General features: G+C 55.6%; 1 protein-coding gene across 3 annotated transcripts in view; it reads left to right on the plus strand.

Moving 5' to 3' along the window:
• The first annotated feature begins 18,117 nt into the window (after window positions 1–18,117).
• ADGRD2 (adhesion G protein-coupled receptor D2) overlaps window positions 18,118–27,608 on the plus strand; it is a 30,416-nt gene continuing 20,925 nt past the window's right edge. Inside the window, exons 1-12 of one of the 3 annotated variants that reach the window (XM_019500979.2) lie at window positions 18,118–18,438; window positions 19,022–19,085; window positions 19,977–20,204; window positions 20,917–21,555; window positions 22,134–22,232; window positions 22,780–22,865; window positions 23,125–23,403; window positions 23,818–23,929; window positions 25,030–25,164; window positions 26,114–26,234; window positions 26,649–26,754; window positions 27,033–27,088. In XM_019500979.2, coding sequence (XP_019356524.2) covers window positions 18,367–18,438; window positions 19,022–19,085; window positions 19,977–20,204; window positions 20,917–21,555; window positions 22,134–22,232; window positions 22,780–22,865; window positions 23,125–23,403; window positions 23,818–23,929; window positions 25,030–25,164; window positions 26,114–26,234; window positions 26,649–26,754; window positions 27,033–27,088 — 1,997 coding nt within the window. In that variant the 5' untranslated portion in view covers window positions 18,118–18,366. The remainder of the gene's footprint in view (window positions 18,439–19,021; window positions 19,086–19,976; window positions 20,205–20,916; window positions 21,556–22,133; window positions 22,233–22,779; window positions 22,866–23,124; window positions 23,404–23,817; window positions 23,930–25,029; window positions 25,165–26,113; window positions 26,235–26,648; window positions 26,755–27,032; window positions 27,089–27,608) is intronic. The other 2 variants (XM_019500977.2, XM_019500980.2) reach the window with 2 other exon arrangements.

Here is a 27,608-nt window from a genome sequence, read left to right on the forward strand (position 1 = left end):
TTTCTCCATGTCTCTGTCCCGGGCTAGCCTTTACCGGTCATTGCTCTCATTTCAATTGTGTTTACCAAGGAGATGGCCTTAAAGCTGGGCGAGTGAGAAAACACTATGCTGTGTTTAAATATTAATCTTCATCTAAATGCAGCTGTGCACTCCAGAATATTAACAATTAATGATGCGCTTCACATAATCTCTTTCAGGGTATACACCTGTTCAAAATAGCAGCAGCATAACATCTGCAGGGAAGTGAGGAGGAAACAGCTTCTGCTGCGTGCACGCTTTTAGATCCTGTTTACACGCATGTTGGTAATGCTCTTGCAATAGGGAGGAATCCTCACTTCTGCTAGTTGGGACGGTCTCCTACGCTTCCCTCTGTCCTGGAAAGGGAAGGTTGTAGGAGACGCACATCTCCAAAAGTGACTGGAGCCGGGAAACCTGTCCCCCTGTGAGCACAAAATTGCCTTACTGTGCTGGCTTTTCTGTAATGTTAATCCATTTCTCACACTCATGGCTCTCTTGCAAAGAGGTTTCTTAAGGAAGAATGCAAATAGACACCTGACCCAGTCTCATGTGGAGGGATGGCTTGTTTCCACGTGTGAGCCAGCCTAGAGAGGTCTGTGCTGAGCACTGCTGGACCGCTAACAGAGCTCGGTCTAGCCAACTCGCTTGAATGTTGCATTGAATGAGCTGGTGCACGCACCTAAAGCCTGGGCCTGAGTGACAGAGTCCCTTCTTCTGGCAGGAAATTAAGTATAAATCTTGCATGTCAGTCCAGGCCATTGCTGAAGTTTGCCTACTTGGAGTGTGTCCAGAGGAAATTCTTCAAACAAATGGCCCTAGGCTTGACTGTGGCAAGCAGAGCGTTGGCCTATAATTGGCTGAATGGACCGCTGCTGAGTGGGCATGAATAACCCAACTGTTTCCTCCAGCGATGGACTTTGAGCACCTACTGACTGACCTTCTGGTCCTACAGGGATTTAACTTCTAATGGGAAGCTGAAGTTACGAACAAATCACTGGTTCCCCTAGAAATCTATTAAAGGTGGCAAAGGAACCAGAGGAAGGAAAGAACAGCAACAGATTAGCCCATGTTATGAAGCTAGAGGCATGTTTGAACCCTAGGGAGCAGCATGCTGGGATTATTCTGGTCTGAAGCTAACTCTGGAAAAGGCTGCCTGGATCAAGTTAAGCTATGCATCATTTATATTAAACCCTGAAAGCCGGCCTCTAAACATGCTGCAAAGCTAATTCCTCCCTCCCCACACACACTTCTCAAACTCTGCTTCTCATGTTGCAAGTGTCCCCCTCCAAATGGGGCCATTGCTTTTTCAGGGGTGACTGGTGAGAGCAGGAAATGCAGACTTTGGCTCTGAGCTGGAGCTCTGACAGTGTCTTGCTGTGTGACTTCAGTTGGCTTTTGCTTTTCTCTCTGCCTCCGCTTCCCCTATTTACCACCGAAGTCGCGTTGCTTTGGCTGTTGGGTTGTGGGACTTCTCAAGGCGTTCTGCAAAAGCAGAATGAAGTGGGTGCTGAGTGTCTTTTTTTATTAAATGCTTGATTTGGTCTGTACAAAACACCTTTTCAATGTTCGTCTCCAGCTGCATTTTTCAGCGTGGAATATGCAACCTAATCATCACATCATACTTGTGTCGTTTCTAGGGTCAGAAGGGACCTGAACGGATCATCAAGTCCGACCAACATCCTACTAGCCAATGCTGTGGGTCTCCAGTTTGACTCTTGCAGAGGAAATGCTGCTCCCCAAATCCAGGACAAAACGTTGACCATCCATTCTAGGTGCAGATCTCCTCTCTTGCTGTGCCAAACCCAACTTTCCATTTACCTCACTCCATCCCCAAAAACCTGGGATTGAGAGAGGCTTTAGCGGGGTGCCCAGAGGGCCAGCTGATTTGGTTTCGAAAGCCTTGTCGAAACCATCCAGAATGTGGGTTTTGGCAGCTCCTTTTGGCACCGCTGTACTGCTTGCAGCGAAGGAGCCGGTGTGTAGTCATGCCTTGTGGTGGTATTCAAAGGGCAACTTTCTGGGTTGGTGGTCACCCCCTATATAGCAATAAAAGGTCATTCCCTATCTCCTCTAGCTAATATTTGATGGTTTCGAGGCTGTCTCCTCTGAGACCTTGTGAGAGCAAAGACGCTGTTGTGAATGTCTGCATGAGATGTTGCAATGGACTTTTTCTGGGCTCTGCTCCCTTCTGCCAGCATGCTGCTCCGTGAGCAGCAGCAACACCCTGTGTGCTTCGAGTCAGCTGGGTGTAGAGGCCCTGGGTCGAGGGCCAAGCTTTGAAAGGCAAGCAGGCACCTCGTGGGACTTCCACCGAGGGTTTAACGTGAGGACACATCAAGTTAAGCACCGAGCAGGCTCTGTTACTGGTGGGGAGGCACACCACCTGGGACAGCGTTCTTGTCTTTCATAGTTTCATAGATGTTAGGGGCTGGAAAGGACCTTACAGATCATCGGGTCCAGCCCCCCACCCTGCATTCACTAGCCTGTATCTGCCATCACCTGTCCTCAAATGAGAAAACTGCTCCGTCAGCCTCATCCTGTTTCCGCAGTTAAACTTATCGATGTCTAACTTCTTAAATGGGGTCTGAATACCCTAACAGGAGGTGCCGGGGGGCAGAAAGCTCCTCTGGTAGAGCACAAGCAGAAAACGAGGAGCAGCTGCTGCGTTGCCTGTCTACACCGGGCTCTTTCCCAGTGTGACTTGACACAGATCAAGGTACGTGACTGCCAGAACGCAGTAACATCAGAGCAGCTACCCATGAAATCCAGCAGGAACAGCATCTTTGACTTTGGAAATCACCAGATTTTTGTTGGCCTCCCATTGAACAGTACTCGGATGAGATGACCCTGCAGTGGGTGCAACAAAGCAAATTCTCCCTGAGAGTTCACAGGGTTGTGAGTGGGTGTGCGCTGTGTGCGGAGGGGCTTGCTACCCCTCCTCACCCCTGTAGCCTTAATGAGCTCCTCTGCCCCAGAAAGCTATGCTGGAGACGGTGTTGCTGTGACAGTAGGCGCAGGAATAAGGGTCAGAGCTGGAGGAATCTGTCTTGGGGCTGGTAGAAAGACCTTGATGTGGAAGAAGAAGGAACTGGAAACTTCCTCAGCCTTGTTGCAGCTATAAATCTCCGTGGGTGCTTGCCTTTTATGCAATCCCGTGGCATCTCTTGTAGGCACAGCTTCAATAGCAACTTTCCTCCCTCCCAGCTGAAAGTACAAGTCTTTATGTTGCTGGACTCTAGGTAACACCTCCGCTCGCTTTCTTGCAACACAGTAAAACTGCGCTGAACGGTCACATCGTGCAGGCCTGTCTCGCAAAGGGCTCTTTAAGGTTCCCGATGCACATGTCTGGCAGAAGCACTTCCCTGAGAGGTTGCAAATGTGCAGCATCTCAGTCTTGTGCAGATGAGTGACTGTGAAGACTGCGATGCTGCTGTGTAACTGGTGTCAGTGGGAAGCTATCAGGTATATGTGAGCAAAACTTGGCCCTGGCTCTAAATTTGCATTAACTAAAAAGTGGATAAAGGAGAAACCCAAACACACCCTTGCCTTCTGACGTTTCTCCTAGGGACAGGTGCTGGTAGGAGTACAGAAGTCTGTTCCCACAAACCTAATTCTACACCACAAATGCTCATCGACTTGGTAAAGAGAACTGATCCTCCCAGACTACTGCCCTCTGGGACCAAATTCTGGCTAGCAGTGCAAGGGAGCCTTGAGCAGAGCTGCCTCTGATGCCTAATCCTGACTCGGACCTCTCATTTGGACATGGCCTTGGCATCATCCCGCCCCAAACAGAGCTCATCTCGAAGGTCGAAGCTGCCGGTCTCCCACTGGATGGTGGTCGGAGCTGAACTCCTTTATGATCTGGCCCCTGTGACCGTACAAACATGAGGACGCTACAGCCTCCCTCCAGGGAAATGGAGGGCTGAGGAGCGTGAGGAGAGGTTGCAATAACATGGCTAAGGGGAGGGGGTCATGGCAGGATGCGGGGCAGGCAGGCAGGTGTCGTGCCTAACCTGTGAAGTGCTGCGGTAGAGGAGTCCTCCAATGTGCCGAGCGGGTTAACAAGTGCTTCTCAGCTAGTCAGTCCTGAAAAGCTGACACTTGGTATTAACAGCGGGCTGTCCACTAAATTATAGCTGCCTAGCCCAAAGGCGTAGCGCTCTCTGGACACAGATGGGCCTAATTATAAGGACTCCAGCCAAGTGTCTGTACAGGAGACGAAGAGCTCCCTACGCTAAGCAGTAAGCATCGCACTTGGCGACTCTGGTGTTTAAGCAGAGGCTGCATTAACTTCAAGGGACTGGTCTTGTCAGGATTCAGCCTTTTTCCCGCACTGACTGAAAAACCGGGTTGGTCTGACCCAGTGCTGTGCACGCCGGGTCTCCGTGCTACCGTCCCATCAGTACGAAGTGCGGGCGCTGATGCTGCTGTCGCATTTTTGCTCTTGGACTTTCAAGTTAATTCTGTTTTAGCAGAATAGCTGAGTGCTTGTCTAGTCCTTCATGTCCCCAAGCACGGTGTGGTCAGGACCTCGCCCCCCTCACCTATGCCAGGTGATAACGATTCCTCATTACAGACAGTGCAGGAATGAAACAGGTTGTATGATTTGCAAGAGACCCTTCGGCAAGCTGGTGGTGTCCTTGTGATTAGAGCTCAGGAGGTCCTGTCCTCTACCCCACAGCTTAATTGGGGACTTGTCTCACACACTGCAGGTAGGCTCTTCAGGGCTCTTCCCTGTTCTGCCATTTGATTTCAGGCACGCCCGATCCTCGCGCAGCACGGTCACGTGGGCAGCATGCAGACTGATTGTAGGCAGGAAACCTGCTAGAGCCACTTTCAAGGCAAAAGAAACATCCTCTTCTTTATGTCTGGCCAAACCATGTGAAGCTTGCACTAGCAGTGGCACACTGGATGTCCAAAGTGTTGCTACTTGTGGGTGGCAGCAGCTCATTGACGACTACATGCCATCGTCACGAGGAAGTATATCTGGAGGAGATGGGGAAGTCTGAGATGCATCAACCCATTGCTCTAGGATCTGCATCTAATTGTGCTTGCCATTAACTAGTAACTTCCAAACGAGGCCATGTGAGCGTAGGGGCCCAAGGGTATGCCTACATGTCACAGTAAAGTGCAGTGGGAGCTTGGACACTGGCATACAGCTGGGCAGAGCACCGCGCCAACGTGGCAATATTGCTACGGGTACCGACCTAACTCGGGTACCTCTGCCCACCACTGCACTGTGTTGGTAGACACGCTGGCTGTATCAGCAAGTTGGTAGGATCATAAAAGCTGCTCCTCACGGGCATAAAATGGATTGGGTCACGGTCTGTAGGTGCTACAGGTCCCACGTGTGGCTGGACTATCTGGTTCGAGACAGCACGCCATCTACGGAGACCTGCAGCCTCTGCGGCCCATGCCTCTGTGCTCACCAGAGACAGCGACCCCGCTGTATGTCGGTGCGCTGCACCACTGCATTCATGCAGCGGGCTGGAGCAGTTGACTCTTGAGGTCTCTCCCATGAGCAGGCACTTGGACGACTTGGGTGTAGATTGGTCTTTAATTTTGTATGCTTACCCGGACAATTTCCCAGCCCTACAAAAGTATATCCTGCTGCCAGATGCTCCTTTTTTCATTCTGACACAGTTGTGTGGTGGTAAGGGTTGTTTTTTTGTTGTTTTTTTTTCCCTCCTCCACACTTGATAAAGTTAAAATAAACAGTCTCTGGGGTGAATTACAGGCATCAAAATTGGATTGGCATCCAAACTGTAGAGCAGTTGGTGGTTGGGAGTCTAGGGAAAAAGAAACAGCAGGTTTTAGCTAGAGGGGACAACAGCTTTATTTCCCTCTTGGTCCTCGACAACTAAGCAGATGTCCTACAATTATTATTTTACCTTCTAGTAATATAGTGCCTCTTTCCTATCCTCCCAGGTATGTGGCTGGCTCTTTCGCAGATGTGCAGGTAAGTCTGCCCTAGTTCAAAGCTCTGTCAGTGCATCACTAGCTCCATCTACTGCCGGCATCTTTCCTGTGTCCTGCTGGAATTGAAGCAGAAGCATCGAGCTTCTCCCCTCTCCTTTGTGATGGGAAGTAGGTGTCCATCCAGTTCAGCATTGAAGCTCAATGTGTCACGGCCCTTCCCGTAAGAGTAGGGTCTTGCCCACACTTCCTTCCCTCCTCTGTTATCCAGTCCTTCAATGTAGCAATGTCTGTGCTACCGGGGCTGTGGTTTGGAGGACCCAGTAGGGTCTTCTGGGGTGGGGGCTCTGTTAAAATGCAAAATCCTAAGCCTAGTTCCTTCCAGTTCAGGGGGCTGTGCCCCTGGGATCTCCTTGTGCTGAGCAGATCAGAAGTGACCAGAGCAGGGGGGAAAGAAGAAGTGGCAAGAGTTTGAGTTAAATGACTGCTGAGATTCTGGGTCACTGCAGATATTTTATTGGTGATAAGCAGCAAACTGGTCTTCAGACCACCTACTTAAGCTCCCTTCCCTGGACTGCGGGGAGTCTGTAGGCAAAGGGATTCCTAGCAACTCCCCCACCGGGGCTGAACCTGGCTGCCCACCGTGGCCAGAAGTGCAGACTGCTTCCACGAGCCCAGCTCCACGTACCATACCCAAAAGCATCAAGATATTTCCTTTAGCTGTTGCTTCTCTTTACCTGGCATTTTCAATGACTGGGCAAAGAAACCGTCACCTGGGGAAGCATCCACAGTTCAGATGCTGTAGCTACGCAGGGGACATCCGGGCATTTTGTAGGATCCTGAGTAACGTGCAGTGATGTGCCCTGATAATCTGCATTTTATGGCCCTCTCCAGACTGAGCAACGTGGCCGTGCTTGATCAGGCGCTGTTCTGCACAGCCAGCTGTCAGACCCGTGCTCCCACCCACCGCAGTGCAACTCCTGCCAGAGCTGACCTTGCCGTGCCCACCAGGCTGCAGAACGGGTGCTTGGCCAAACGAACTGAAGAGCAGGGGCCCTGTCTGCTCATCGAGCCGGGCAGAGTCTTCTCAGCTGAGCTGGTGTGAACGCAGCACCAGCAGACGATAGTGCAAAGAGAGCCCGAGATTCGCTGCCCGGCTGTCCCACGGGCAGTGGCTGCAGGGAAGTTTGGAGACCCCCGTTGAGGAAGCATGCCGTTTGCTAAGGAAGTGCATCGGCAAGTCAATCCTATTCAGAGCCTTTTTCTTTAGTAAAGAGTTGTTTTTGCAAAAATCTTGTTGGTCTAATAAAAGATATCATGTCTACCACGAGTCCTGATTGCCTTGTCAAGTCAATCCTGTTCAGAGCCTTTATGAGAAAACTGCAGGATCCAACTTTCGGTTTCCCCTCTCCCCCGTTGTTTCTCCAGCCTGCCTAATTCTCTTACGTGACCACAGAAGTCAATTCGCTGGCTCCACGCTGGGCATGGCCTCCCGCTCCTCAGTGCTTGGCTTGAATCATCTTTAACTGAGAGGGACAGAAAAATGTGTGACGTTTGCTTCCATCCATCCTGTAGTAGTGTAAAGCAGTGCGGTGCGGTGCGTGCTTGGGACCGAGGGCCCACTTCAGCCAGCCCAGGTGAGTGAGATGCACAAAGTAAACTGCACGTGTGGTGAAAGGCAACCTAATGTTGTTGGCTTTGGAAAAGTGTCATGACAGAGGTTATTGCAGGAACAACACGGTCCTGTTAGCTGGGGGGCATGACCCCACGATTGCTGCTCTTCCTAAAGTCCTTGGGCTCCTATATCTCTTGTGTGCATGGGGCACTGGTTTTTTAGGGCTCCTTGTCTATTTAAGCTGCTCCTCTCTTCGTCATCTGTTAGCAGGCCCCGAGGAAAGCATTTTCCATCGCGGGAAAGAAGGCAGGGGTGCTTGCAAGTGGATGGCCGAGCCAGGAAACCCTCTGGGAAGATCCGCACCCCTCGGAGATGCTGCTCTAGCTCATTAAGGAGGGAGAAACGGAAGCGCCCGAGGGAGGGCTGTTCACAGCAGAGACTTGCTGGGAAGCCAGCTTGGGCTGCCTTGCCGTGAGGGTGTAGCCTGTGGAGCGCCAGCCCCCTGCCTTGAAACACCGTCCAGCTGCATTGCCCCCGCGGCTGGGTTTCGCCTGCAGCACCGCTGGGGCAAGAAGGGAAGACCCCAGCTCGGCCCGTGGACCCCAAACTCCGTCTGTGGGGCCAGCACCTAGGAAAGCAGCCGTCCTTCCTTGCTGGGTGCCAATGTCTGCGGTACAGAGACCGCGTGGCTCTGTGCATAGGGACATAAGTGGTCAGTGCTCAACTCAGCACCTTTTGGACTAACAAAGGCAGCAGCAAGCCCCCTTGTTTGAGGAGCGGTTCCCTTAAACAGGTCTTGGGGGTAGGGGTGACTCCGTTACTCCGACTCTGCTTTCCCTCGCTTGCTATCGCAGACCTGACGAGAAGTGGTCATTCAGTGCCCTCCTGACCACTGCTTCTGCTCTGTCTCCAGCAGCATTGATTGCTCTTGGCTATTTGTGGCTGGGGGGAAGGAATCATTTCAACAGGGCAGTGTTGCACAAGGAGTCCTGGGCTCAGCTAGACGCTCAGCATGCGTTTGCACTTCCTCCTTCTCTACCATCGTCTTACTGTAAAGAAACTCATGGGAATGTCCATGCCGAGGTTTGCCCCCGAATGCATGTCTGGAAGTCAGATACTGAAGGATGGCATAATGTCGCCACCCACTGTGCAGCAGATACCTCTAGGACTTGGTCTGTGGATCTGGAACAAGCTAGGGAGCATCAGACCAGTGCATTTGCAAGAGGCTGATTTTGCCAGTCCCCACAGCGACGTGCTGCCGTCTTTTCCAGGGTCCCTGTCCCATGCACTTCAGCTATTGCTGCAATGGTCCCATTTCATAGGAGGAAGCAGGAAGGCAGAGGCAGGCTGAGTGCAAGGCTGTTCTTGTTCCTCGGCCTCTTTCAGCATACCAGTAGCCGAGGCCCGTGAGCAGAGCTCTATGGAAGAGGAGGACTGCATCACACGCTTAGAAAGTGCACAGGGCCCCACTCAGAAGGAAAGATTTTGTTAAGCAACAAGGAAAATCCCCAGCGCCTTTTTTTAACCACAGTGAGCAAAGGATCACGCGCCACCGGCATGTCTTGCCTTGCGCTTGTTAGCAGGCCTGTGGGAGCTGGCTGATCTCCACACTCCTGAACTCAAGGCAGATTGGATTTTGGACAGGTCAGACCCGGAGCAGCAATCACGTGTTTTTGCACAGCAAAAGGTTTAAATTCCCCTTTCTGTTCCCTCTGTGGAGGTGGAGGCAAATCCCACCTGGATGCAACAAGCAGCCACTTCAGGAACCCCCCTGCCAGCATGACGGGTGCTCACGTAGCCCTTACGGTAGACGGGTAAGGCCCATTCACAAAGGGGGAGTGTGGGGGACTGCCCTGGAGGGCTCCAGTCAGCTGCTTCAGGACTGAAAGCCTGACCAGAAGCCCCTCGGTGCTGTTTTAAAGGTGTGACCCACGTGTGCGTCCTGTCTCCGGCGTGCTGGCTGCGGCTGCTATGAAGGAGAAAGGAGCCGACTTTGACACGGCTCTCTCCTCTGGCTCGGGGGTTGCGGCAGGGATCGCCCCTTCACCCTGCACCTCTGCATTTGCTTCTAAGCCTTCCCTTCTCCGCCTGCCCCGTAACTGTTCATGGCGATGAGCCAGGGCAGAAGCCCGTGTGTGTTGGGCCTGGCCTGTGCGCCGGCTCGGGGTGAGCTTCACGTGAGCTGACAGCTTACCTTTAAACCAGCACGCTCTGCCTTTTGAAACCTGGTCGCAGGGGGAGTTGTGCATATCCCTTTCTGACATCCACAGCTACTGTCAAGCCAACAGCTGCCTTGCAAATGGCAACCCACTGCGGTTCCTTCGCTTGCACTCATTAAAACTCATCAGTGTGTATCTTCATGTAAATGAGTCTCCCACCGGCCTCGGGGACCAGCCAGACCGTGGCATGGCAGAAGCTCACTGCTGTCTTGGTACCGTGGCAGGCTGCCGGAGACGTCCGGACTTTGGGGGTAAGAGCAGCTGGGCTCCTCGCGTGTCAAACAGACACGAACAAATGGCGCTGACAGCTTGAATCCGGCACCGAGGGAAACAGTTAGATGTGCAAGGCTGTGGGCACGCAGAAGGCATGGGTGGCTTTTCTTCTCCCAGGCTCTTCTAACCCAGCAGTTTGATCCAAGCAAGGATGGGAGCCCTGACTGCCCCAGCCACCCGGAGAAGGACCTCACAGCCCAGCCTCCCTTTGCGAACTGGACCGGCAGCTTCTCCAAAAGCAAAAGCTTCCTGACTTTGATTCAGGCAAAGAAGGAAAGAGGCGGTCAAGGCGGCCACCTGTGTGCAGGGTGGGAGGGAAGGGGCTGTGCTGCAGCTTCTAGCATGGCGTTGACTGCCTCGAACTGTTGAAAGGAGCCTTAAAAATAACACAGGTAGAAGAGGCTGGGGAGGGACTGCTGTGCAGAGGTCTCTGCTCACCAGGCTCTGTTCTCGCTGTGTCTGTCTTACAAACACCTGCCCAGACTGGCTCAGGTGGGGGCAGGCTGCTTCTTGCAGGGGGGCATCTAAGATGAGTGGGTCCTGAGCTGTAGTGGGGGGCAGGGGCTTGTGGGGGACGTTTTGGAGTACAGGGGTGCCCGGCGCCCCCGGTTCCTGCACCCTGCAGGGCAGCCAGGTGCCCAGAGCAGGGCTGGCTCAAGGGAGAATTAAGGTTTAAACAGCGATTCCCAAATCCTTTCCCCAAGGGCAGGAGCTGCAATGCCCCCAGCTCTGGAGGGCAAGCTAAAGAACAAGAGTAGGCACAGGAGGGATTTGGTGTAGGGGGGAGAGTGGGGGTCTCGAAGGAGGCACAATGCCCCTTTTGGGTGCTTGGAGGAGGGGAGATTTAGGAGCTGCCGGTCGCTCCAGAATCCCTGAATAAGATGAATAACGAGACAGCTCCTATTTTTCCCATTAAAAGTTTCCCGGTTACTCAGATTTGTTATAGATGGTGACACTAAATAGCAAGCCCTGCCCAGGCTCCCCTGAAAGGCTCTAACATCAGCAGCTGATGTCCTACCGCGCAGGGACACAATGGAGTCTGTTCCTCCGCACAATACACCTGTCATTGGAAAACATAAAACTGGCAATTAATGGAAGAGACTCTGTGTTGGGCTTTCATTCCCGACAATAAGAAGGGCCTGGAAGAGCAAGATTAGGTCTGGCATGTCCACAAGAGCTTGTTAAAACAAACCTCACAAAGCCTGTTTAGGCAACAACAACAAAAAATAAAACCCCTGGTTTGAGCTGACTCTTCAAACGCGCCTCGAAAGCCGGAGGGTGCCAGCACAGACCCAGCCAGCCTCAGCCCAGGTCTGGGAGAGGAGGGACCGTGCTCCCCCTGAAAGGAGGCATCCAGGGCTGGACTTCTGCTTCCCTGGCCCAGGGTTAATTAAACGCCCGGCAGCAGTGTTAGACATAACCGCGCACCCTGCCAAAAACGTCCTGAGCTTGATTTTCTTGGGGGTGGGCTCTGCAGTTTTGTCTGCAAAGAGGTAACTAGCCAGTGGCTATGAGCTGAGCCTGCTGCCTGCTCTGAAGACGAGGAAGCAGGCTGGCATGGCCATGGGGCAAGGATCTTGCTTTGTCCTCCCCTGAGGAAGAGGCTAGACGCTCCCTCCGGTCCGAGAGCAAAGGCCTGCTCCACTGCTCTCTGGGGTCTCCCGTCCGCTTTGCCCCTGGACCGTCCTGTTCAGTGCCAGGGGTGCCACTGCAGAAAGCTGATCCGTTCAGCCTCAGGGCACCCGGGGGCCGGCTGGGCCCCGTATCGGCTGCTCAGTCCTGCTAGGGCTCTTAGGCGAGTCGCCGAGATGCCCAGGCTGTCACAAACCCCATGCCCTGCCAGGCTTGCACACTCAGCTGCTTCTCCCAGAGACAAACTGGATGAAAGCTCCTTCACGGGGTGATGGATAGTGCAGGTTGCTCCGGCCTGATGCCGCTCCGCCCATCTGGGACGGTGGGAACTTCTCTGGGAGCGGGGAGTTGAACTGCTTGACAAACAGCTCCCTTAAAAAAAATATAGCCTTGCAGACATTCGCTAAGTGCTGCCTGAATACCAATGAACGCCCGTGCTGGAAAGCCGCTCTGTATTGAAATGCCTGCTCTGACCTTCGGCTTCAGCTGGGAGACAAACCAGGTCTGATGTTTTCTGCAACCAGCCGGAGCTGAAGTGTCCCGCGTGTGTAGCCCGCTGGCCTCTGTGCAGTTAGACACACAGGCTGTGAGCCCAGCAAACACTGGCATTGCATCCTCAGAGCACCACACCGGATACGGCTTTAGGTGGTGCCCATCCTCTGCTGTGCCAGAGACCAACAACTCCTCGTTTGCCAGCAGATCACTTCTGCAGTGCAGCGACGCTGCCGGTGGCGGCACTGGGGGTTCTGGGAGCGGGGAGTGGAAACCTGTGATGGGAGAGAGGGGTTTGCAGTTTCGGGGTGGGTAGGGTGCCCGGGGCGTCGGGTGCTGAAGGGTGTCTGGATCTGCCTTCATTCTTCTCTGGCCCAGGAAAGAGAAGCCGCTGAATCTGATGGGAAGCGGGATGGCTTTCATCCCTACTTCTGCACCCCACTGCCCTCTCAGGACTTACCCATGTTTCAGCAGCAATGCGAGAGCACAGTGCACTAGGTGAAATACTCTTCCTGAACAGGCTTTAATGAAAGACCTAACGATAATGACAGTCTGATGATGCTTTGCTAGGACAGAACGTGTGGGCCTGGTTACGTCCACATGGCCTGACTGATGCATTCGGAAGGCCAAGGAAGAGCTCCTGGCAGTACCACACCAGCACCAGCATCTGTCTGCAAAAAACAGGGCACCATAACTTGCCAGATGTGGAGGATATTGTAGAGGAACTGCTGAGACAATGAAGTGGGTGAGCCAAGAGCTGTTACAGCCCTGCCATCGAGGCAGGAGGCTTTGCATCTTTAACCACAGCACCTGGAAATGCCCACTCAGCTAGGACTTGGCAGGGGCTCTCTGCTGCAGAACAAATCTGTGTTGCAAACAAAAGTTGGGGGAGAAAACTTGAGTGTGGGAGGAGAGGTCAGGGTTATGCAGAAGGAAGTGTCTGAAAGCAATGCTGGAGCGGGCTAACACCTGCTGTGGTGCGGGAAGATGCTGTATTAAAGGATAACTTTGCGAGTAACTGGCTTGTAAAATGACCTAATGATCTCTGACACACACTGCTTTGTCCCCACTCTCAATACGTCTCATTGACAAACAGCTTTCTACTTTATTTGGCAAATATTTGCTGAGTGTGAGCAAACAGATTGGCATGTCACTAGCCTGTGCGCTGGGAAGCTCTTTATAAGAGCTGGGTGAGAGACTTGCAGGAGATCTGTCCAGCTATTGTGGTGGTGTTGGTGTTTGCCCGTTACGATAGAACGCCTCATAAAAAGCATTTTAACTGCTTTTAAATGGATCCCAAGTAATTGAGTGTTTAACTGGTTTCAATTAAGCATACTTGGATACAAGCATAAGCCAGGGTAGCAACGACCCCAGGATCACACGGCACGGCTTGTCCCCCATCTACAGGCGTGAAGGGCTTGGGGGTCTCGCCGTCCTGCTTGGAGGACTGGGCAATGGGTGTCTTTCAGCTCTTTTCCTTTTGAGCTGTTTTTTGCTGCCTGCAATGAAGGCTGTCTTGGATCAGGCTGACTCCCATGCATTCAACTGCCCTGAGAGGAGGGACTGATGGCTTGACTATTTGCTTTGTCTGGACTGGTGTGTACACAGCGATGAATGTCTCTGTTCAGGTGCCATCCAAGCTGCTGGCAGGGACGCTGCTGTTCTCGGCATGGGAAAGAGAGCGCGCTGTTCTGTGCGTGCTTGGGAATAGCTCCCGGAGCCGGCACCGCGCACTGGTGGTACCCGGGACGTGGAGCTGGCTCCCTGCATGCCGGTGGGGGGGGGTCCATGTGCACCTGGCACTGCCCAGTGGCTCCCGTGGCGTAGCAAGCCACCACTGCCAATGCAGGTTAGAGTACAACACCAATGATGCAGTCTCTTCTTCCTGGCTTCCTATTTTCTCCTCTATCGGATGGTGGAGAAAGATCTGCATGGCCATCTCTGCCTCCTAGAAGTGAAGCGACAGAGGTCATTAAGGCTAGAACTTTCCCTGGTTAGAGAGATTACTCCTATTCTCATCTCTTTGTTGGTGATGGATGTCCCTTATAACAGTGTCCAGCGTCCTAAGCAACGACCTTGACTCTGAGCCATGATCTAGCCTGCTATCCAGGGTGCCCAGGGAGACCCTTTCTGCCCTTGCTCAATTTTTTTTGGCTGGCAGAAGTCAAGTCAAGGTCGAGAGGAGCAATACGCAGGAGTGTAAGTCAGGATTATAAAGCAGTCCTGCATTTCCCCGTTAGGTGGGGGTACTTCACAGCGTACCTGGGGAAGGATGCAGACTGTGTTATAAAGCACCCTAGACAGACGGCAGTGCTGCAGAAGGTCTCGTCTGAGGAAACTTATGATCCAGGCTAAGTAGGCGAGTTGGCCATGAGCTTGGTCAGCTGCTGAAGGCTCCTCTGATAGTTAATGCAGGACTCAGACCTTTCCTCCCCCTGTGCATGCTTTCACCCCGCATGAGACACCGCAGACGTCATTTGCTAAGGTTTCTTGTCACTACCATGGCCATGGCACGGAGAGAGCAGAACGGGCCAGAATCAGGGATGACCTACACTTACAGGAGGGAGCAGCAGGCTTCCTAGTCCAGCGAGCAAGAAGGGATTCGAATGCTTCGGTCCTGATGGCAGAAAATGAACCTGCGCGTTCAGGAGCGTGTCTTCTACCCCTAGACTCTCATCTCTGACTCGAGCGCTCTCCTGGTGTCCTGGGAGCTGACTGTGACTGACTGCATGGCCTGTCGGCCACTGGTCTGGTCGCTGCGGGGTGGTCCTGCGAGGAGGTGCCACGGAGAGCGCGCTTCAGGCGAACGCAGCCAGGTCAGTGGGGCAACAACCACGTGGCATGTCAGTAATTGGATCTTAGCTGGACCCACTACTGTTCAGATGTTTAGAGTGAAACACCTGGGCATGAAACCTGGGAGTTTTTCGGCCTCAACTGATTCCAGATGCTCGAAGAGTCGAGTATGTCCAGGAAACCCTGGTCCTTGTCTGAATCCATCGGGAGGCAGGCAACTGGAGTAACGTTTTGGCGCCTGTGGAGCTGCAGCCCGGGAGAAGAGCCGGGGCAGTGCACACTTAATGAGGGCTGGGCTCAGGATTGTTGCCCCCTTGCCTTGCCCTGCTTGCAAAGTGAGCGCGGTATCAGTCCTACCCGGTGGCGGAGAAGCAGCGACAAGTAGTCGGCTGTGCTTGGGAAGGGGCTGCTGAGATGCAGGTTCTTGCGCTGTATGGGGGGAGCAGCTCTTCCCCGGGGGCAAAGGGGACACTTCCCTCCCACGCGGGGTGCAGTAGGGATTAGCGCTTGCCCAGAGCCCACGTTCTGCGCAGATCCTGAACTAGGAGAGCAGGCCCAATACGAGATACCTTCCCAACTCAAAGCGAGACCTTGCAGGGTGGTGCAGGTGGTGTTTTGCAGCTCGGCGTCTCCGTCCTGGGTTTTGGCACCCGCAGAGACCCTCTGCAGCCCTGCCCGGCGTTGGCTCCCCCGATCCGTCCGTGCCCCTGGCGGCAGCTGCCTCCCAGACCCATTCTTCTGCTGGAGATTTATTGCTGCGATGACCGCTTCGCTCTGGGCCCCAAGCCCTGCGCAACAAAAGGCAGTTGCCTGCGAACCCGGGGGGTGGCTCAAGCATCCGAGCGAGCGCGCGGGGCTGGCACAGCCGCCCCGGGCATGGGGCCAAAGGGAGCATCTCGCCACCCCGGCCCCACAGCCGCCCCCTAAGCCGGGCTGCCCCTGCACCCACCGCCTGCCGCGGCACCCCTGGCGGGGAAGCCCTCCCCGGGGGCAGGGGATGCGGGGACTGCACGCACCTGGCCCGGGGAGGGAGGCGGCCCCGGGCGGGGCGGGCGGCTGCGCCGTGCCCGCGTGCAGGCGAGCGCGGCTGGAGCGGAGGCAGCGCAGCGGCGGCACGGTAGGAGCGGGTCGCGCCGGGGCCCCGTGCAAGCCCCCCGGGCACGGGCGGGGGGGCCAGGGCAGGAGGGGAGGGCAGATGCACCCCTGGCACCCCGGCTGGCACCGGGCTGCTGTGCGCTTTGCAAGCCACGTCGCTCCGCTGCCTCCGGTCCCCTCCGTGCGCGCCCCGGACTTTGTTCTGGCTTGCCCTCGGGGGTGCGTGCTTTCCTCTCCTCTCCTCTCCTCTCCTCTGCCCAGCACTGGCATCTGGGCAGGAGCACTTTCTGTGTGGGCACCCTGCTTTTTGGACCCAAAGGTAGCCGTGGGCAGGTTGCCTGCGGGAGGTGATGGGGGGGCGATGCCAGTGTGGCACCGAACACAGCGCGCTTGAAAGACACATCCAAGTTGCTGCCGGCCCCTTGGCTCTGTGCGTGAAGCCCACAGCGGCGCCGGGCTCTTTTCAGGTGGTGTTCAAATCGTAGTGCCCAGGAGTGCACTCGTGTTTGTGCAGGGAGGGTTGTGTGCGTGTCCCGTGTTGCCGTGTGCAGGGAACTGTGTCTGGCTGGGAGAGGTCTCGCGTGTACCCGACGGGCACGGGGGTAGCGCTTAACACCGAGGCTGGAAGGGCTCCCGGGGTCTTTTCTCTTTCGGCCCCATGGTGTGACTGTGAGCAAGTCACTTGGCCTTTCTGTGCTTCGGTATAATCCCACCCGTGTAAAACAAGCACCGTGCCAATCCCCCAGCCCCGGGAGTGCTGGAATGCCAGCTGGGCGGCCACAAAGCTGCCAGGGACTCCAATGAGCTGTTTTATGTCAACACAAACCCATTTGGGCCAGATCTCTCTCTGCCTGGTGTCACTTGGAGCAGCTCCAGCGTCTGTGGGCCCCTGCTTCGCTGAGCATTTATTTAACCCTGAGCTCAACTTCAAGCATGCAATAGCTCGTAACTACCCATTTGTTTAAAACCAAGCACAAGCACGAGGGCTTTGCAGAAGGGGGCCTGAGGACGTGTCCAGCACCGCTGTAGTAGTGCAGTTTAATTGTTGTTGGTGTGCTGGTATAGCTCCTGGGGTGACTGCTCTCCTTCTAGACTCTATCTATCTATAGAAAGCTATGGAAATCTGTATATCTGTGTGTATGTATATATATATATATATATATATATATATATATATATATATTTATTTACACCCTGTGTATATACACTGTATATATGGGGGGGTGTATCTCTCTCTCTCTCTCTCTCTCTCTCTATATATATATATACACACGAGGGCTGTTCAAAAAGCATTGAGACTGATGCTGTAGGAAACAAAAGTATTTTATTTACAGGGGTTTCAGCTTCATCTCCTTCCCAGTACACTCCTGCAGCCACACACTTCTCCTAGCGTTTCTGCCGTCGTTGGAAGCACCTCTGATCAGCAATTTGTGGAATCACTAAAAGCTGCTCGTTCGCATTTTGTTTTATGGTTTCCACAATCACAAAATCTTCTTCCTTCCAAGGTTGTCTTTAGCTGAGGGAAGAGAAAAAAGTCGCACTGTATCCCACAAGTGCCACAGCCTCCATATTCCCCTGATGTGGCTCCATGCAACCCTCAACTAAAGAAAACCTTGAAAGGAAGACGATTTTGTGACGTGGAAACCATAAAACAAAATGCAACAGAGCAGCTTTTAGCGAGTCCACAAATTGCTGACCAGAGGTGCTTCCAACAGTGGCCGAAACATTGGGGAAAGCATGTGGCTGCAGAAGGAGCATACTTCCAAGGAGATTAAGCCGAAACCCCTGTAAATTAAATATTTTGTTTCCTACAGCATCAGTCTTAACACTTTTTGAACAGCCCTCGTGTATATATGCTGCTTCTAAAGCAGCATAACATGAGCAGAGTTGGAACAAGGCAGTCCTAGTACAAGGAGTTTTCATGTAGACAGTCTCACTAGAGCACCTAAAACTCACGCCTACCTTACCCTGGTGCAACTTCGCCAGGCAAACAGCCCTTGGAGCGTGAGCTCTTTGGGGGAGCAGCAGCTTTCTGGAGTGTTTGGAAAGTACCGGGCACTCGCTGCACTCCCTAGCCCTCCTGGCCTGGAGCTGCTCACGGTTCCTACAGGTGAATTTTGGGTTTGGCTATCTTGTAGGCAGCGGGCATGGATCTGTGAGCTTGGGGTTCGTAAGGAGCTCCCAGCCAAGGAGGCATCATTTTGATGGAGTCCCTTTTCCCCGCTGGCTTGGTGCAGGACTTCCTGAACGCACCGACGCGGCTCTGAAAAGGTGCATCTTCACCCTGTGACGTTTCATTTGTTCTAGCGGGGAATGAAAGATCTCCAAGCGATCAACATGATGAGGAGGCACTTGAGCCCTGACTGCTTGTTCCTCAGCTTTCTGGTAAGTTTGACAACAGGTTTATTGTTTTACGTAGTTGGATAGTTTGGCCAAGGATTAGCTGTTGCAAACATTCAAAGGCATTTTGCTAAAAGCCATGATTTTGGAGCTCTGGGCATGGGTCCTGAAAGAGTCAGTGTGAGTGTCGCTGGTGTAATGCACTCCTGAAAGAAAATGAATAAAACCTTCTGCAGGTTGGCTTTGTGCAGTCCTGTGTCATCGCCTTGGCAGTGATGATATTGTCCAAAGACGGGGGGAACTGGCCATGCTCTGGTAACTTCCATCTTCCACGGTATTTCCCTGGCAGGCTCAAAGGCTTTAATAAGTAACTCTTGGCTTTCTGCACTTCAGCCTGGGATGGTGTTGCCTTGTAAATGTCCTGAATACCCGGTGAGTCTCTGTGGTGGAGACAGCTTTGGTATGAGATGCTTTTCCGCAGGGCGTTGTGCCTATTTTTCTAAAGACGCATGTAACGCCGAAAACTTGCTAGAACTGCACAGCGTGAACAGAGAGCAAAATAGGAAACATGCCCCTCTTGTTCGGCACCTAAAACATCGCTCCTGCAGTGTGACGGTCTTTCTTCCAGGTTGGCAGCCTGTCCAGAAACCTCTCCGACTTTACAGCCCTGGCTGATAATCACACAACAAAAGGTTAGTGTTGTAATGAGTGCTCAGATCCATTTATACAAGTGAGATTCAGTGTCGAGGATTAATATATGCAAAAGGAATAGGGCTATAGAGCTTGTGTTAAAGGCCCGTCCCTTTTTTTTTCTGTGGCTGCAACATGCATCCATGTCTCTTGCATCCCGAATTGTTGTAGGTGTTGACACGAGCACTGTTTGGCTGACTCCCAGCCGAGTGGATGAAGGTCAGGAAAGTGCCATCCACCTGCTCCTGTCTGTGCGCATGATGCACCTGTAGGTGCAAACACTGTGCACTGCTGCACCTTGCACCTGCAGATACAGACGCTGGGAGGGTGCTAAGCATGGACCTGCTGCTCTGTTCCTAATCCCCTGAAACAGCTGCAGTGAGCTGTCTTAAAACTTGCCCCTCAAGAATGCAGCTGTGGTGTGATATGTATATATACATATAGATATATATAGATAGATATATAGATATATCTCCTGATGTTACCACTGTCTGGGATATCCCAGGGCTGGATCTGGAGAAAGGCAGCACATTGAGACACACCTGCTTCAGCAAAGCAGTCAGATGTTCCTTGTCTTAGGCCAGAGATGGTTGTGTGTCCTCTCTGCCGGAGCCCGTCCCCATTTACCAGCTGTACTGCGTGCAATTCTGCCTTGGCTCTTTGAGAGCTGCACATGCACATGCACAGCTGCCAGGGGCTGCCATGCCTGGTGGACCTCCCTTGGCACGAGGGAATGTGTGGCATGGAGTGGGTATTACCAGGGCATTGCAAATAGATGGGGGAAGTGGGGCAGGAGGTGCTCTTCGGTGCTCTCTGCCACCCCGCCTGTGACCCACTGGCTGTGATGCTGCTAAACCCAAGTGCACACTCCAGTTTGCACGCCTCCCTCTCAGGTCTCACTCCAGCCACGCTGGAGACCACGGGAGCTGTATACGAATACGTGGCTGTGCCTCTGGACTGGTGGCATGCGGACAGATACTGCGAACAGCGCTTCGCTCGCCTGCTCTTGGAGACGCAGGACAGTGAGCTGGCTCCTGTCAGCGGGCTGCTGCAGTCCCACGGGGTGCAAAGCCCTGTCTGGGTCAATGAGGACTCCTTGCTGCACAAGCCGAGGCAGAGACGTGAGTATGAAATAGTTTTCTCACTAGGAGGCCGTCTTTCTCACTGGGAAAGGCTCCCCAGGGAGGTGGTGCAGTCTCCATCCTTGGAAGTTTTTAGGACCCGGGTAGACAAAGTCCTGGCTGGGAGGATGTAGTTGGGGCTGGTCCTGCTTGTAGCAGGGGGATGGAGTAGATGTGACTCCTGAGGTCCCTTCCAACCAATGCAGCTCTGAATTTTGCCTCTAGGACAGTCAGACCCAACCTTGTGGCCCTGAAGGCCAGGTGAGAGGTGCAGGGCCGGTCTGTGGGCCTGATCCAGCCACGTGCCACCTGCTTATGTCCCATGCTGTCACTTGCCTTCGCCCCATGCTGCCCACCTGCTGGATCCAGCTATTCATTGCTGGCAGGCAGGGCCACATTAGCCAGCTGCATGGCTCTCCGGAGGGCAGAAATCCGGCAGCAAGAGGTGGCCATGTAACACGGCCACCTCTCTCCCGCTGCCAAGTTTCCAGAACCTAGTGGGCTGCAAGACACAGCTCTGCAGGTGGGGACCGAGCACCCCTGCCCCATCCCCTCTAGAAGCAGCTGCTAACCCTCCCACATCCAGGGGCAGGGGCCGGGGGTCCTTTGCTGCTGTGGGGATGGTGCAGCTTGAATACTGGGGAGAGGTGGGAAGGATGCGGCCCGCGTTCCTGCCCCAGCTCAGTTGACGTGTTGCACATTCCCCTGCCAGGAATCCACGCGGCACCGATCCTGGTCTTCAGAAACAAGACAGACACCAAGTACGTGAAGGTGCTGGCTGACTTCCCGGCGATGCCGGCGGTGACAGCCTGCGCCCACGTCCAGTGGGACGGCCGGACCCCAGAGATCGCCACCGTCTTCTCATACGCCGTCCCGGCTTTCATCAATGAGTTCCAGCTGCGTGGTTTCCGGGACGAGGAGGGCTTTGTGCGGTTCGCCCTCATCGTCCATGGGCACCACTCCCCGTACCTGCCTGTCTTCCGGAGCGACGGGGAATGGCATCACTTCTGCGTCTCCTGGCAGCAGCGCAACGGGACATGGGCCATGTATGCCGATGGGAAGAGGAAGGCCTCTGCCACCGGGCTGTCCGCCACCCAGGCCGTCCGCGGCCATGGGACCTTCATCATCGGACAGGACCAGGACTCGCTCGGGGGCACCTTCAAGGAGAAGGAGTCCTTCAGCGGGAACCTCACGGACCTGTACGTGTGGCGGCAGGTGCTCAGCGAAGGGCAGGTGGAGAGGGTCCGGTCCTGCTACCCGGTGGAGCAGGAGCTGGTGTTTGGCTGGAGCAGCTACACGCTGGAGATTGAGCCCACGGTGCAGGAGGCCACGGTGCAGCTCCTCTGCCCAGGTGGGGCTTTGTTCCCGGGGGAATTTGCCACATGCATAGGCCCGGGGGACCTGCAAGAGCATCGGTAGCTATTGAGCATGGGAGTGAGGGGCACGGCCTCTGAAGCAGAACTTCCTAGATCTTAAATGCTGGAGGGTGCAAGTGAGGAGAGGAACAGTGGAAACCCCCCCGGCCAGACCCAGCTCACTGTCCCTCTCTGCATCCACTGCGTATCACAGGAATAGTTGGCACGATGGACCTGGGGTCTGACCCAGGACAGGGCAGCTCTTATGTCCTCAGGAGGCAAAGCTGTTCTGCCCTGGGGCCGTGCAAGAGGCAGGGGATGGTTTGTGTCTGTGATGGAGAGCGGGAGCCCTGGTGCGGGTGTCTTTTAGGGTGCAAAAGAAGAGCTGGCTTAAAGGATAGCAAAGGGGAAGGATCATTCAGAGAGCCAAAGGTTGCTCCCAGCGATGCGGTGGTAGTTTGCAGAGCCTTTCTTAGACCTGGTTCATGGGGCGGCCGCAGAAAGTGGGGTGGCATGATGGGGTGCGTGCCTCCCCAGAGCATCCCAGGCCTGCTGCCCATGCGTGTTCCCACAGGGCCCGTGGAGCAGTGCAGAGTGCTTGATGCCGGCCGCGGCGGGTTCAGCTACGCAGCGTGTTTGCAAGCCTTGCCTTTCGTCTGTCACTACAGGAAAGGTACGGCTCCTGGGGCTGGGGTCCGGGGTCAGGCCCTCCCGAGCTGGCCGCTGCGCAAATGCTCAGGGAGACCCTGCCCCCATCCGTGGGGAGTTTATAGTCCTAGTCCAAAGCCTTCCCGACCTCTCCGAAGTGAAAGGAGCAGGATCTGCAGCTTAGAGCTGAGCACGTCCTGGCTGATTCTGCAGCCGGAAGGATCTTGCTCCTGCCCTTATGATGTTTAATCTGCAGTTGACTAACATCTGCCATTCCTTGGATCATCCGCTCCCCGTTGGCGCTGCGGGAGACCCACTCCTAGCATCTTTGCTGGGCTGGGAGACGTGGCAGGGGGGCACAGAGATCAAATTTGAACCAAGCATCAAACACGTCAGACCTTGGTGTTTCCCCCACCAGCCCGGGACGTAGCCCACACCTCCTTTCTCCATATCCTGGGTGTCCTCCTGACTCTCAGGTTGCTCCCAAAGCGTGGCCATCCAAGCCCTTGAATGTGGCCCATTAATCGTTGTCCTGGGACTGTGGCAACCTGCGTGTTTTGTTTTGTCCTCAGCGGCATATTTACAGCTGAAGAAGGCCCAGTCGGAGTCCAGCCCGTCGCTCATCAGTCAGGCTAATGCCCTGGCGAACGCCACGGTGGTGAGTGCCCGGGAGCCCAGCTCTTCCTGGTTTCCAGAATCTGGTTTCTAATGCACCCCATGCCCGGGACGCACCTGGTTGTGCTAGGGAGCATGTGGGTGCCCAGGTCGGGGCAGGTCTTGCTGGCCCAGCACTTGCTGCATTTTGCACCAGTCCCCAGCTTGCAGATGGCAGGCGAGGCAGCTGCCTTGTGCCTCAAAGGGGCGTGTAGCCTGTCGCCCAGGTCTGCCGCAGGGATAAAGTGCCTTTCCCGTGGCAGATTCCTGAGCACGTCCTCCTGGGCGACGTCCAAGACGTGACCGTCTCGGCAGCAGTCAGCGCCCTGGATGCACTGAGGACGGTGCTGAGGGCAGAGGAGACCCCCGTGGAGCCAGCCGACCTCCTCGGCATCGTTCGGTTCCTGAAAGACGTGTCAGACATCCAAGTCCAGGAGCAAGAGCAGCTGGAGATGCTGGAGCAGCTGAGCCGGGATTACGTGGCGGTGGCAGGGCTGATCCTGGAAGAACAAAACACCGAGAGGTGGTCAGAAATCAGTCAGGTACGGAGGGGGCTGGTGCCGGCTGCACGACCCGGTCGCCTGCCTTGCTGTGCAGCCAGCACCGCTCTCTGCTCAGGCTTCAGGTTTAGGGGCTGCCGGTGTACGTGTCCTGCTGCATTGTTGGCTTGAAGTATTCAGAAATGCAGAGTCTGGGTCCTAAAGCCTTAGTACTCCTGTTCTAAGCTGAGTTTTCTTTACAGGGCAGCTATGTTTGGAGCCAGGACGTTTCACGCGTCCAGGTTTCCTTGGCTGCCGGAGGTCTAGAAACGCCTGGGGCAAGCCGAGAGAGCGCTCCTGTAATCCCCTGACTCCAGGAGCTGGAGTTTAGGGAAAGCTTCCAGTGTTGTGAAACGGGCTTTGATTTGTCCTACCCACCGGCTTGCAAACCCCACGGGTGAGCTGTGTGTCTCTTAGGTTATCGGGGGGCCAATGACTGTCGTAGACAACGTGGACAGAATGGCTTCAAATCTCCACCAGCTGCTGCACGTGGACAGGACCAAGGTCACCATCCGGCACAGAAACCTCGGTGAGTGTGACTGGGGGTAACGGTGGGGCGTAGGCCACCATCCTCTCGAGCAGGGAAAGGACAGGCATCCTCGCGGGAGGGAACGGTTCGCCCTGCCAGCTGGGTCCCCGGGCGGGAGCCGGGCGGTGGGGGGCCGGTGCAGGGTGGTGTGCGTGGGCTTCTCGTGCAGCACGTGGCACGTGGCTCTGAGAGCCGCCGTTCTCAGAGCAGGGACAGCCTCCGGTTTCACCCCAGAGCTCCCAGGCACGGCTCTGGTGTTTGCTGAGCTCACGCCTGTACCATCATCTGGGGGCTGTGCCCCGGAAACAGGCCACGAGGGCACTTAGCACCCCAGAGCGAGGTGCCGTGGCCAGCCACAGGCGCTTCTGGATCCCGTGGTGCTGGGCTTGGCCCTGAGGTGCATCGAGCCTGCGTTGCACAGGGGCAGGTTGCCCTGATACTCCCAGGGTCGGGTGCGGAGAAGCCCCCTCCAGCTGCCCCCGGGACTTGGGGGCATTTCTGGCTTTGGAGAGTTGATGGGCTGTTTCAGGGCTGGGCCTGGACTGCGTTCCCTTCCTTCCTCATCTGTCTGCAGTATCAGGCCACGGCTCCGGTTCCAGCTGCAGCCGGGGCGGGCGAGCACGGCCAGGCCCCGGAGCTGTTCGGGAGTGGGGGACGTTCCCGCGGCCTCCACATGAGGGCATTGTGCACCCGCGCATGGAGCCCCATGCGGGTCCGTCCGACCCCTTAGCAGAGCTGGCAGGCCGTGCTCGGGATGAGTTGCCGAGTGTCGGCATGTTCAGGGGTCTCTTTCCCCTGCGGCTGGAGGAGAGGTCCTCTGCAGTTTGAAACCCCCAACTTCTTGGGGTGCAGCCCGACTTCTTCATTGGGTATCTGGGTAGAAAAATGCAGAAGCCACCAGCCCAGCTACGTGCTTTCCTTCCCCGCCGTCTGCTCCATGGAGGGGCTGCATCCCGGCAGGGAACCACGGCTGACACAGCGGGCCAAGCCTAGAGATGTCCGCGTGGCCTGGTTGCTGTCTGTGTTGCACGGGGCACTGGGGCGCTTTGCAGGAGTGGCCCCGGGGCGTGCGGTAACCCCGAGTGTCCCCTGTCCCCCAGGAGTCGAAGTCAGGACCGTGGAGCTGAGCGGGCCGGAGCCCAGCAGTGACGTGTACCTGGTCCCAGGCCAGGGCAGCGGCGGGCCAGACTTCATCGAGGTGCCCGCTGAAGAAGTCGCAAGGCTGAAAGCCAGAGGTAGGGCGAGGGCTGCATCCTGCCCGGGCCTCCCTGAGCGCGCTGCTCCAGTGAAATCGTGGAGACGGGAGGGAAGCGGTCCTGGGCGAGAGGGAGATGGGAGAGGGCACATGTGCAGGCATGTGGGCATGTGCAAGGGGACCCATGGAGAAGATGGGCTCTTGTAGCTCTGATTGACAAGGACAGAGACACCTCTGAGCTCCTGCCCCACAGCCATCAGGCTGCCCCGTCAGGTGGTACCTTCCTGGTCTTCTCAACACCCCCAGCCCCCCTCATAGGGCTGCAGTGACCCCTAAGAGCACCCCCCTTTCCTCCTGGTGCAGCTGTCTATAGGGGTGTGGGCACCGGATGGGACAGACCAGGGACCAAGAGCTGCTAATGCCAGCTGCTTTCCTGGCCTGCAGTGCTCTGGAAATCGAGCTTCTCCCAGTCCCGTCGTAGCTGTCCTCCCTACACCCCCACGGGGTGAGGACACGCTGTTATTCTCGCGGCGCAGGCAGGGACCAGAGAGGCATTACTGCGGGGTGAGGTGCTGCTCACCCCCGTGGTTTCGGGCTGGAAGGGACCTCCAGAGGTCATCTAGTCCAGCCCCCTGCCTGGGGCAGGATCAGTCCTATGCAAACCATCCCGTACAGCCATAAGCTAAACTCCACGTAAGACGACCGCCAGCCCCGACACAACACAGACCAAGCCCCCGAACCTGCCGCAGGCAAAGCAGGGCAGTCACGGCAGCCAGCGTCCTGTCTCTATAAAATGTCACGGCCACGTGATGTGAAGCTGATGGAGCAAAGGCCCCGTCTCGAGGGAAGCGGGTGACTGTCCGTGCCAGCGTTCCCAGCAGCGAGGGGTCCCGGGGGGCTGCCCGTCCGGCTGCGTGGTGGCTCGCGGGCCGTGCAGATGCCCCGGGCGGATGCGTGTACGCTGACTCCACTCAGCTCTCTCCGCTCAGGCCTCAGCAGCGTCACCGTGACCAATACATGGTACGGCTACTGCGTCCTCCAGCGCTTCTTCGCCGGCGGCAGCAGCCAGGACGCTCTCCAGGATGCGGCCACCTCCGACGGGGGCCAGAGGTGAGCCCTGCACTGCACCAACGCCTGCTCCTCCGCAGCCAGGGCCTCCTCACTGCTAGCCCCGGGGGGGGTCCCATCACCTCCCTGTCCCAAATCTTTCCCCCGCAGCATCCCAGGGATTCCCCTAAAGCAGAAGGGACCCTGGCACCCAGCTCATGGGTTGGCAGCTGCAGCCTGCCCATGCAGCCCATGCACGGTGAGGTGGGACCGAGGGGCCTGATCCCTGTGAGCCAGAAGAGCAATTCGTCTGGACTGTTTAGCTGTTGGCCGGGCTGGGTCAGCCAGGGGCGCCCCCGTTCCAGCTTGGAGACCCTCTCAGGTTAATGGATAAGCTAAGGTCATCCTCACTGGTTTCTGCATCAGAGATTTTACCCTGCCTCTGCCGGTGCCGTGGCGCCATCTCTCCACCCACAGGTACGTGAGCACCCGCGTGGGCACTGCTGTCATTTCCTCCGCTCTGCTCAGCGACTACCAGGAGATCCGCACGGCCGTGCGCTACCGCCTCCAGCACCGCGCCCAGGTACCCCGGCACGGCGCGCTCACGCTCCCAAAGGGGCCGGCCAAACCCAGAGCCACCAAACTGGCACCACCAAGGGCTCCCCGTGTACCTGGGGAGAGAGGGAAAGGACGAGCCCTCCCCGTCTCACCTGAATGCCCTTTCATGACACCTCTCAGACACCGCCCAGTTTGTAAGGGGAGTTGCAAAACTCGGGCCTGGCTGTTTGTGCAGCCAAGGACCCACCTGAGTCTGGTCTGTGTTGTGTGTGTGCACGGGATGATGCTCCTCTCTGCCCCCAGGACCTGCCTGACAAGCTTGTGGAGCCTGTCTGCGCTTTCTGGAACTTCAGCCTCAGGTACCGCTTCCCATTTCGAGTCTTAGGTTAGCGGCTTTCCTTGTTTTCTTGCAGCAATAATAAGAAAATGTGCCCGTGCATTCGTTTGTCCCTGGGGAGGGGGTGAGAACAAGGTGCAAAGAACCATGCAGCCAAAAAAGAGGCTCGGGCAGTCTGAGCGATGTGTGCAGGTCGGCGGGTCTGCCGTGACTGGGTCTCTCGGCGCTGTGCACTGCAAAACAGCTTGCCCGGGCTTCGTCGGAGGTTCCCAAGCCCATGTTGCTGTTGCACTTGGGAGTGTGGCATCACTGAGACACGAGACCCCATCTCCTTGGAAGGGCAGTGGCTTTACACCCCCTCCGTGTGTGTGCAACGGGGCTCTCACTAGGTCTGCTCCTACCCTCTGCCTCTGCAGACATCCCTGTTCTCGCCTCGCTGTGGCATCTAATGAAGCTGTCTCCTGGGAAGATTTCCTTTGGAGATATTATTTGCAAGTGAATGGGCTTTCAAGGAGTGTGTGTGGCTGAGGTGTAAAGCCCTG

Source organism: Alligator mississippiensis, chromosome 12 (assembly GCF_030867095.1).
Source record: "Alligator mississippiensis isolate rAllMis1 chromosome 12, rAllMis1, whole genome shotgun sequence".
In the NCBI taxonomy this organism is placed as follows: domain Eukaryota; kingdom Metazoa; phylum Chordata; order Crocodylia; family Alligatoridae; genus Alligator; species Alligator mississippiensis.